Here is a 12276-nt window from a genome sequence, read left to right as displayed (position 1 = left end):
TGAGTTTATTTTTTTATGTGGTGTTAGAGAATGTTCTAATTTCATTCTTTTACATGCACCTGTCCAGTTTTCCCAGCACCACTTGTTGAAGAGACTGTCTTTTCTCCATTGTATATTCTTGCCTCCTTTGTTGTAGATTAATTGACCATAAGTGCATGGGTTTATTTCTGTGCTCTCTATTCTGTTCCATTGATATATATGGCTCTTTTTGTGTCAGTACCATACTGTTTTGATTTTTGTAGATTTTAGCATGGTCTAAAAGTCAGGGAGTGTGATGCCTCTAGCTTTGTTCTTCTTTTCCATTATTGTTTTGGCTATTTGGGGTCTTTTGTGTTTCCATACAAATTTTAAAATTATTTGTGCTATTTCTGTGAAAAATGCCATTGGTATTTTGATAGTGATTGCATTGAATCTGTAGATTGCTTTGGGTCACCAATATTAATTCTTCCAATCCATGCAGTTCTGAGTTTTAATCATGGCTCCATTGCTAGTTTAATGGATGCATGAGATTGTGACATTTGGCTTCCCTGGAGAATTCAAAGGCATATACATTATTAAATCACTGATCCAATCTACTATGTCACTCTCAATTTTTGAAATTTAAAAATACAGCAGCTATTGATTTTATTCTTAGGTAATTTTGACAAATAATGCATTATAGTATGTGCCCAACTCTCTCTGTAAAAATCCTTCTAGAATTTTCCACCCATTATTGTTTTATTCCCCGTTACCCTAATGGAATGAGAGTAGTAGTAGTATCTAAAGATCTCCTTCCTTGAACCTCTAGGATATCATTAGATTAATCACTAAACACCAGTTGTGTTCAAAACATTCTATTCAATTCAGTGGGTTCTAGAGGTGAAATAATCTCTGATCTCAAGAAATTTATAATCTATAGGGAACACAGAAATGTAAGACCAATTAATTGTATAAATCAACATGGATTAAGTACCATAAGAGAGACATAAGTAAAGTGCAATGAGATCTCAAAAGTAGTAACAAGTAATTCTGATGGGGGAGAGGTTAAGGATGCTATAGGGAAATGTGAAAAGAGGGAAATCCTTAATAGAAGAAAGCTAAATAGAGGGAGTGACATTTTTGTTGAGCTTGACAGAATTAGTAGATTTTCAGTAGGTGGGGAAGTAGAGTTCAGGCAATTGCAGTAGAACATGGTGCTCCATAAATCAGGAAAACGATGGTGGTACAAGTTTCTGTATAAAGCTACATCCAAGGTTGATTATGTTCTGGGAAGGGGTTTACAGCTTTTTCAACACTAGTTTTAATTTTGAGATAATGTTATCCAATCATGGACCATGTGAGTAAATGCTTAATTGCTTTATAGTGTTCAATAATAAAATTCTAAACATATATATTAATTAAAAACTATGCTAAGCTTTGTAAGCCTTAAAAGTTATTATTACTACATTCTAATTTCTAATTAGCCTTTCAGACTGAAGGGAAGCTGTATTTAATACTGGATTTTCTCAGGGGAGGAGATGTCTTCACAAGATTATCCAAAGAGGTGAGTATTTGTAAATTTTTGCTATATTTTATTGAAACAAAACTAAGAATAATTGTTTTTGTTCTTTTGCTAATTACTTTTTTTCCTACGGAAATTTTAAATAATTATTCTTTTTTTGTTACATAGTATTTAGTGAATGTGCCAGTTAATGGCATTTTCTGTCTGCCTGTCATTTAGGTCATCTCAATGAGTTACTCATTTTTCTCTTAGGCACAAGATCAGTATAAATAACTGGATGAAGCAGATAGGGGCTACCTAGGACTTTGGCTACTCAAGCTACCAAAATGCCTCTGGGAGTAGTGTTTAATTTATTCATGTTTAAAACAGCTTTATGGAGGTACAGTTGACGTACACTAAACTGCACATATTAAAGTACATGCTTTGATAAATTTTGACATTTGTATAAACTTGTGAAACCATCAGCACAATCAAAATAATTAGTTTATTCATCATCTCCAACAGTTTTCTTATGCCCTTTTTTTTTTTAAATGTAGTAGCTTAAGACACAACAATTTATTATTTCTAATGAGTCTACAGGTCAGCTGAGTGGTTTTTTTTTTTTAGAAAGCTATGGGTGGAATCTGGCAATTTTAATTTATTTTTATTTATTTATTTTTGGCTGTGTTGGGTCTTCGTTTCTGTGCAAGGGCTTTCTCTAGTTGCGGCGAGCGGGGGCCACTCTTCATCGCGGTGCGCGGGCCTCTCACTATCGTGGCCTCTCTTGTTGCAGAGCACAGGCTCCAGACGCGCAGGCTCAGTAGTTTTGGCTCACGGGCCCAGCTGCTCCGCGGCACGCGGGATCCTCCCAGGCCAGGGCTCGAACCCGTGTGCCCTGCATTAGCAGGCAGATTCTCAACCACTGCGCCACCAGGGAAGCCCCCTTTATGCCCTTTTTTAATGCTTCCCTCCTGCCCGACCCCTACTGAATCTGCTTTCTGTCACTGTTTGGTTTTTATGTTCTAGGACTTTATATAAATGGAATCATATAGTATGTATTCTTTTTTTGGTCTGGCTTTTAAACTCAGCATAATTATTTTGAGATCCATCCAAGTTGTTGCATGTATCAGTAGTTCATTTTTATTGCTGAGTGGTATTCCACTGTATGGATACACAATGATTTGTCTATTCATTCACTTGTTGATGGATATGTGTGTTTTTTGCAATTTTTGGATATTACTAATAAAGCTGCTACAAACATTCATGTACAAGTGATTGTATGGACATGTGTTTGTTCTTCATGGTTAAATACCTAAGAATATAATGACTGGGTTATATAGTCTGTCTATATTTTAACATTTTAAAGACACTGTCAAACTGTTTTCCAAAGAAAACTGTTATATAATTTGTTATATAATTTTTTACATTCCCACCAGCAGTATATGAGAGTTTCAGTTGCTCCATATCCTTACCAACATTTGGTATGGTCAGTCTTGTTTTAATTTTGAACATCTGGTAAGTGTGTAGTGATACCATATTGTGGTTTTGAATTGCATTACCCTAATGACTAATGATGTTAAGCATCTCTTCATGTGCTTATTTGACATATATCTATCTTTTTTGATAAAATGTCTGTTTAAATCTTTGGCCCATTTTTTATTGGGTAATTTTCTTACTGAATTTTGAGTCTTTATATATTTTGGATGGTAAGTCCTTTATCATGTATGTTTGAAAGTATTTTCTTCTGGTCTATGACTTGTCTTTTCATACTCTTTACAGTGTCTTTCAAAAAGCAGAAGTTCTTAATCTTGATGAAGTCTGATTTATAATTTTTTTTCCTTTTATGAATTGTGTTTTTTGGTGTCCTGTTTAAGGAATATTTGCCTAATCCTAGGTCACAAAGATTTTCTCTTATGTTTTCTAGAAGTTTTGTAGTTTTTGGTTTTACATTTATGTTTATAATCAATTTTGAGTTCATTTTCATATATGGTGATAAATATGTGTTGAAGTCCTTTTTTTCGTATATAGATATCTCATTGTTTTAGCATCATCATTGGAGAAGACTGTGCTTTCTCCACTCAATTACCTTACATTTTTTTTTTACCTTGCATTTTTTGTTGAAAATCGATTGACCGTATATGTGAAGATCTATTTGTAGACACTGTTCTGTTCCGTTGATCTGTTTGTCTGTCTTTATGCCAATACAACACTTTCTTGATTACTGTACTTTTATAATATGTCTTAAAGTCAGATAGTGCAAATCCTTGAGCTTTGCTCTTCTTTTTCAAAGTTGTTTTGCCTCTTCTAGGTCCTTTGCATTTCCATATCAATTTAAAAATCAGCTTTTCACTTTCTACAGAAAAGCCTGCTGGGATTTTGATTGGGATTGTATTGAATCTGTAGTTCAATTTGCAGATAATTGACATTTTCACAATATTGAGTCTTCCAATCCATGAACATAGTATCTCTCTCCATTTATTTAAGTCTTCTGTAATTTCTCTCTGCAAGGTCTTGTCATTTTCAGTGTACAGGTCTTGCATGTCTTTTGTCAGATTTATCTCTAAGTATTTTCTTTTTAAAAAAATGCCATTGTAACTGGAATTACTTTCTTAATTTTATTTTCAAATTGGATGGAAATATGATTACTATTTTTGTATATTGGACTTTGTATCCCACAGTATAACTAAACTTACTGATTTTATCTAGCAGCTTTTTGGTAGACTACAAATAGAACTTTCTATTGGTAATCTGCACATAAGGAGTTTTACTTCTTCTTTTCCATTATGGACATCATTTATTTTTCTTTGTTACACTGGCTTGATCCTCCAGATCAGTGTTGAAAAGTATTGGTAAGAGCAGACATTCTTGCCTTATATCTGATTTTAGGGGGGAAAGCATATTTTCACCATAAATTACAAAGTTAAGTATAGGTCTTTTTTGCATGTTCTTTATCAGGTTGAGAAAGTTCCCTTCTATTACTAGTTTGTTGAGTTTTTATCAGGAATGTATGTTAGATTTTGTCAAACTTTGTTTTTTTGCAGTTATTGAGATGATGATCATGTTTTTTTCTTCTTTAATCTTTTAATATGGTGAATTACATTGATTGATTGTCAAATGTTGAAGCAGCCTTGCATCTGTGGATGAACCCCATGTAGTCATGATGTATTATCCTTTTTGCATATTATTGGACGTTATTTACTAAAAGTTTGTTAAGAATTTTTGCATCTATTTTCATGAGAGATATTTGACTGTAGTTTTCTTTATTGTTTATATCTAATTTTGGTGTCTGAGCAATTCTGGTTTCATAGAATGAGTTGGGTAGAATTTTCTCCTCTTCAATTTTCTGGAAAAGTTCAATGTTAAATTGTCATTAAATGATTGGTAGTATTCACTAGTGAAGCCATATGGGCCTGAAGTGTTTTTTTAATGGTACGGTGTTTAACTATAAATTCAATTTATTTAATATACTTGGGACTATTCAGTTCATCTTTCTTTTTGAATGAGCTTTAGTATCTTGTGTCTTTTAAGGAATTTGTCCATTTCATCAAAGTTATCAAATTCATTGGCATAAAGTTTTCATAATATCCCCTTGTTACAACTTTTATAGGTGTAGAATCGTTAATGATGTTGATATCATCATTCCTGATGTTGGTATTTTGTGTCTTCTTTTTTCATCTCACTTAGCCTTGCTAGAGGTTTATCAATTTTATTCTTCTTAGAGAACCAACCAGCTTTTGGTTTCACTGATTTTCTCTATTGTATTTCTGTTTTCTGTTTCATTGTTTTCCACTTTAATCTTTATGACTTCATTTTTCTCTGCTTAATTATGTGTTTCACTGTCTTTTCTGGTTTTTAAGATGGAAGCAGAAGTTATTGATTTGATACCTTTTCTTCTTTTCTAATATACGCATATAGTGTTACAAGTTTCCCTCTAAATACTGCTTTAGCATCATCTCACAAATTTTGATATGTGATGTTTTTATTTTCTTTTAGTTCACCATGTTTTCTAATTTCCTTTTATTTCTTCTTTGTCTCATGGGTTATTTAGAAGTATGCTAATTAATTTTAAAATATTTAGGCAGTTTCCAGATAAATTTCTATTATTGATTTCTAATTTAATTTTATTGTAGTCATAAAGCACACTTTGTATGACTTGAATTCTCTTAAATTCACTTAAATTATTTTATGCTTCAGAATATGGTATATCTTGGTAAATGTTCCATGTGTACTTTAGAAGAATGTGTATTCTGCTTTTGGGTAGTAGAAGGTTCTGTAAATGTCGATTAGATTAAGTTGGTTGATAGTGGTATTAAGTCTACTATATTCTTCCTAATTTTTTCTCTACATGTTCTAACATTTTTTGAGAGACAGGGATTGAAACCTTTTACTATAATTATGGATTTATCTATTTCTTCTTGAATTTCTGTCAGATTTTGCTTCATGTATTTCAAAGTTCTGTTATTAAGTACATAAACCTTTAGGGTTATCATTCCCTCTTGGTGAATTGACCCTTTATCATTATGAGATGACTTATTTTATCCCTGCTAATGGTCTTTGTTTTGAAATCTATGTTGATATTAATACAGTCACTCCAGGTTTTTACAAAATTAGTGTTTAGTATATTGTTTTCCATATTTTTATTTAATCTATTTGTCTTTATATTTAATGTGCAGTACTTAAGGCAGCATATAATTGTCCTTGTTTTTTTTTTTTAATTTATTTATTATTTATTTTTTATATTTATTTTTGGCTGTGTTGGGTCTTCGTTTCTGTGTGAGGGCTTTCTCTAGTTGCGGCAAGCGGGGGCCACTCTTCATCGCAGTGCGCAGGCTTCTCACTATCGTGGCCTCTCTTGTTGCAGAGTGCAGGCTCCAGACGCGCAGGTTCAGTTGCTCCGCGGCATGTGGGATCTTCCCAGACCAGGGCTCGAACCCGGCTCCCCTGCATTAGCAGGCAGATTCTCAACCACTGTGCCACCAGGGAAGCCCCTTGTCCTTGTTTTTTATACAGTCTGAAAATCTATGCTTTTTAATGGGTGTGTCAGACTTGTTACATTTAATCTGACTATTGATATGGTTGGGTTTGAATCTCCATCTTTCTATTCGTGGGGGTTTTTTTGTCCCTTCTGTTCTTTGTTCTTTTATTCCTCTTTTGCTGCCTTATTTTTAATTAATTATTTTTCATGATTTTATATTTATACCTTTGGTTGGCTTTTTATCAAAATAACATTTTGTCGTTGTGTTATTTTAGTAGTTGCTTTAGGGTTTGTAGTATAAGTTTTTCATTCAGGAGTCAGGAATCTATAGTCTCAGGCCAAATATGGCCTGTTGATTTTTTTTGTAAATAAAGTTTTATTGGAACACAACCACACCCATTTGTTTAAGTATTGTCTATGGTTGCTTTTGTGCTTCAGTGGCAGCATAATTGTATGGCCATTTTTTATTGGATGGCAGGTGTTATGAATTTAATTTTCTTGTACTCTAGATACTTGTGTTTTCTTATAAGTAGTATTTAGCTTTGTTCTGGGATGCAGTTAACCTGTTGAGTCTTGCTTTTAAGCTTTGTTATGTGGTACCAAAGCAGAATTTAGGATTAATTTTTCCCAATACTGAAACATGACCCTTCTTAGTACTCTAACCAGCCTATCAATTACGAGATTTTTCACTCTCACTGTTTGGTGCAGGACTTATCCTGGTCCTTTGTGAGCTCTGTGAATTCTTTTTTAAAAATCTTTTAAGGTTGTTCTTTTCCTGGGTTCAAGTAGTTTCCTTAGATCCATGATTGGGAATTCTTCATTGGATGGCAGACATCCTGAAATTCACATTGTTAGGTGATGGATATTTTTGTATTCCTATAAATATTATTGAACTTTGTTCTGGAATTTGTGTGGAACTAGTTTATTTCAGTTTGTTAAACTGGACCAAAGCAGTGTCTAATCGGGATGATTTTACACCACTGTGAAGCATCTATTACTCTGTCCAATGCCCTGTGAATTATGAGGTTTTCTGCTCTGTGTGGAGGTAACAGGAACTATTCCTGTCCCTGTGTGAGTTCCATGGATTAGTCCCTCTAATACTTCCATTGGTTATTTTTCTGGCTCAGGTTTCCTCACTCACATGTGCTGAGCATTTCTCTGCTGAATACTTGAGAGAGACCATCTACATAACTCTACAGTTTTCTCTCTGTAATTCTCCCTTCTGTACTCTATCTTGTGAATTCTGTCCTTCTTGTCTCCCCACTCTCTCAGCTCCATCTCATCAACTCAGGAGCCTTCCAGGCTCTGGCCTGACTTTGCCCTCCCTGCATTGCTGCTTAAGAACTCTTTCCAGGTAGTGAGCTAGGACAGTTGTAGGGTTGTTTCCATCTCTCAATATTCACTGTCCTTTGTTGCCTGATGTCCAGTGTCTTGAATAGTGTCATTTCATATATTTTGTCCTGTGTTTTAGTTGTTTCAGATGGGAGATTAAATCCTGTCTTTGTCTACCTCATTTTGTCTTGAAGTGGTAGTCTGGGAGTAGAATTTTAATTGGGTGATAGTGGTTCAACATCTCACTTCCAGAATTAAAATATGGGAAAGCTACTCTTGATTCTCAGAGCTCTAGAACTTGCTGTGAGAAAGGAACAGTGTGATTCTGGGATGCTAGCTAGTGCTTAAGTGGCTAAGACCTCTGGTTTATATCTGTCTACCTCCAGTATAGAACATTCCATGCATGAACATAGACTGTGACCTTGGTATATTGTTTACTCTAGAACAGAGTTCAGTATGTGATAGGGTCTGTCTAGGACCCCCTTCCCAGAGGGTCTTTAAAGGACCCTATTAAAAGCTGGTTCCAAGACACAGAGGGACAATAGTATAACAAGTATTCATGATTTCTTGTGTTAGATTGTAGAAGTGTGAAGAATATGTTTGAGAAATTCTTACTTGTAGTCATTTCTAATTTTCTTTTAAACTCTTCAGACCTCCATTCTTGATGTGGGACTATCTAAACCCATACTAGCACAGAGATGCAGTCAGTAAGTTTTGATTCCTAAGTCTGGAATATTAGGTAAGAACAAGCATTTTAAACGCATTTCCCAAAAGACAATAAATTAGTATATTCATTGAATAGGCTGCTAAGAAATGATTTAATAGTTACTTCTATAGACAGCTTATTAATAAGTTTTTATTGGTTATACTTCATGTGTATGTACAAAAAACTGCTATATCATCAAAAATGAGAACTTACTCTTTATGCCTTAGAAAAAGACTTTTAAAAATACATTTTTGTATTTGTTAAAGAAATTTATAATGTATGTCATATATATTTTAAAGGGAACGGCACCTCCCCATATTTCTCTCCTCACAAACACACACACACACACACACACACACACACACCTCTTAGATCATACCATATTTTGCTAATGTCAAGAAAATACAATGAGATGAATGGCTGAGAATTATAAAGCTGCCAGTTCTTCCAGAATTAATTTGTAGACTTAACAAAATTTCAAACAAAATCCCAATAGGAATTCTTGTTTGAAATTGACAGATGATTTTATCAGCGTGCTTGGAAAAGTAAACAAATGAAAAGAACTAAGACATTTTGAAAATAAAGAACACCATTTCCTTGCCCTACCTCTTGTTTAAAACTTTATAAAGCTACTGCTATAAGCAAATCATCACAGTATCAACACAAGATTAGAAACATACTGTATAGTCCAGGAATATTCTGGTATATATGACTTACCATATATTATTATAATAGAGGAAGAATCACAAGTTAAGGGCAAAGAGATTGATTGTTCAGTAAACCATATATGAGAAATTGGTTAGAAATTTCAGAAAGAAAAAAGCATTTTAAATTGTTATCACTACCACATACAAAGATAAATCTTACTTACATTAAAGAGCTAAATCTGGAAAACTTCTCATCCTAAAAGAAAATGCAACTGAATGTGTAGTTGACTATTGAATGGAGGTCTCCTAAATCATTAAAGTAATGAAGTAAAATCATATAGAAATTATATATAAATTTGACTACATAAAATTAAGAATTACTGAACATCAAAAACCAGCACAAAGTGGGGAAAATATTTACAAATAACATGATGGAGGACTGACATTTTTAATATTTAAAGGGCTTGTACCAATTGAAAAAACAGTAAGTAAATAATGGAAGATAGGCAAAAACATTGCTGATAATTCACTAAAAAAATAGAAAGGCCACTAGACATGGAAAATTATATAGCCTAAGAATCAGAACAATTGATTCCATTTTTGTATATCAAATTAGAAAAGATATTTTAAAAGGGTATATTCAATGCTATCATGGATGTGGTAAGACAAATGCTTTCATAAACTGCTGATGGGAGTGTAAGTTATTGTAACCCTTTGACAAATAATTTTGTTGTGTATGTCGAGAGTCTTGGACTATTTATTCTCCTTGACTGCCTAGTATTTGCTTTTTTATTTCTCAGAAATCCATTTTGGGGAAATAACCATAAATATCAAAAATATATATGCATATTACAGAGTTATTTATAATAGTGAAAAACTGGAAATAACTTAAATGAACATTAGGTAAATTATAGTAAATTAGTACGTTGAGATTGTACAGCTATTGAAAACTCTTTATTAATAAGTTAAAGATATAGAAGAATGCCTATAATATAATATTAAGTGGGGAAAAAGGAGGCCACTAAATAGTTTATGTAGTGTGATCTCAAATATGTTGAAACACACACCCTCATACATACGTACGTGAACGACTTGAAGAGCAGACAGAAAGACTAGCAGTCCTTACCTCAGGGTGCTGGGGTTTTAGATGAGTTTTATTTAGGGGGAGACTCAGGATAATTAGTGAATAGAAAAGCATTATTGGTAGTGAACCTGAAACTTAAAAAGTTGTAACATAACATATGACAGAAGTGGCTTCTGGGGAAGAGGTAGTTCTTAGGGACAATTATTTCTGAGTTCAAATCCTGCCTTCTTCTTACTGTGTTTTTCTAGGCAAGTTACTTTATCACTCTGAGTCTCCATGTAAGGTGGTGATAATACCTACCTCATAGGGTTGTTTAGAAGATTGTAATAACATCATGAAAAGTGGCTGGCATGTGATAGTTACTTAATAAGTTTCTTATTTGTGTCCATCATGAAGCTTTCCTCAGAGACAATTTCATGACAAGATAATATGCTTGTCATAAACTGTAAACTAGGCAGTTTTCTTCTTTTAGCGTTTGAAAGATTTTTGTTTAGGGTTTTCTTATGTGTTAAATTTCCATGAACGTTTTGATTAGCCTTCCTCAGAAGTGAAATAGGTAACATCTGTTTTTCTTCTTAATAAAATATCAAGTGAAAATGACGTTCTTATACTTTTACCATTATAGTATTCAAATGAATTCTCCTGAAACTTAGATAATGAACAATCGTTGTTTTTCTATAGATCATTTTAAAAAGTGGGTGGAATATCAAAATTTATCTTTCATTGCTCATTCTCAGAAATTTTACTAGTACCTGAGTCTGCATAATGTAATTCAGTGGCCATAATTCTAAGTGGGCAAGCCAGTTATAAGATTTTATGATATTTCATTAAAATTTTGAGTTTTCCTAATAATCTAGATATTTCTTTAATGAAAATAACCAATTTCTAGACAAGTTATTTGTTTTGCCAATTGGAAGCCCTTGATAAATCTTAACAATTACATCTAATGGTTGAGTTATGCCCAATTTTGTGTGTAAATTAACACTCACTTTTGAATGAATATAGACATAAACCTATAACAATAATACCTCATGGTTACACACATAGGATTTTACAATTTACAAAGATTTTTTTCCCACATAAACTAAGCTGACTCTTAAAACAACCTTGTTAAGTAGATGTAGCAGATACTATTATCCTTATTTTACAGATTTGGAAACTGAAGCCCCGAGGGCTAAGTGAAATGTCAAACATTACACAGCTAATTCTAATTCCAAGTCCAGTGCACTTTTCACTTCATCATAGCAGCTCTGTTCCTAGGCAGAAAAAGATTGAGGAATTCAGTGCCTTTAAGCTCATGTATTCTACTAGCAGAAGAGTCCTGGAGCTACCCCTTAGGTCAGAGATTGGGTTTAGAACTGTGTTTAATATGAGTTACTAATTCGACAACTTATGTTGGTATAATTGAAGCTTTAGGTTAGTAGAGCTGCTAAAAGCAAAATTCCTGAGAAGTGATGGTAGACAGTGAAAGAGAAAATAGTGGAAATAGTGGAATTACCAATGCTAAAACAAAATATCTAATATACTGCAAAGATCCTGAGAGCATCCCTATATAGTAGTGTACTAAACATAATAACCGAATTATGACACTAAGTCATTTTTAAAAAGGTAAATCCTGTGCAGTACATTCAGGGTAAAAAGATATGCAAGCTACATAATATGTTTTAGGAAGATCTACATTAAAATGGTTAATGTTGAAGAGAAGGATTTTTAAAAAAAAATTTTCAGTATATTTTATTTATTTATTTATTTATTTATTTATTTTAATTTATTTATTTACTTTTATTTTTGGCTGCGTTGGGTCTTCGTTGCTGCATGCGGGCTTTCTCTAGTTGCAGCGAGCGAGGGCTACTCTTCATTGCGGTGCGCAGGCTTCTCATTACGGTGGCTTCTCTTGTTGCAGAGCATGGGCTCTAGGCAGGTGGGCTTCAGTAGCTGCAGCACATGGGCTCAGTAGTTGTGGCTTGCGGGCTCTAGAGCTCAGGCTCAGTAGTTGTGGCGCACGGGCTTAATTTCCCCGCGGCATGTGGAATCTTCCCGGACCAGGACTCCAACCTGTTTCCCCTGCATTGG

At 33.7% G+C, this 12276-nt stretch overlaps 1 protein-coding gene across 16 annotated transcripts in view; it reads left to right on the top strand.

Annotated features, from left to right (window-relative positions):
* RPS6KA6 (ribosomal protein S6 kinase A6) overlaps positions 1-12276 on the top strand; it is a 202331-nt gene that overhangs the window by 122120 nt on the left and 67935 nt on the right. For all 16 annotated transcript variants that reach the window (XM_059910283.1, XM_059910281.1, XM_059910282.1 and 13 more), the window contains one exon: positions 1443-1522. In XM_059910283.1, coding sequence (XP_059766266.1) covers positions 1443-1522 — 80 coding nt within the window. The remainder of the gene's footprint in view (positions 1-1442; positions 1523-12276) is intronic.

This window comes from Balaenoptera ricei, chromosome X (assembly GCF_028023285.1).
Source record: "Balaenoptera ricei isolate mBalRic1 chromosome X, mBalRic1.hap2, whole genome shotgun sequence".
NCBI lineage: Eukaryota > Metazoa > Chordata > Mammalia > Artiodactyla > Balaenopteridae > Balaenoptera > Balaenoptera ricei.
This window is presented reverse-complemented; position numbering and strand designations above follow the sequence as displayed.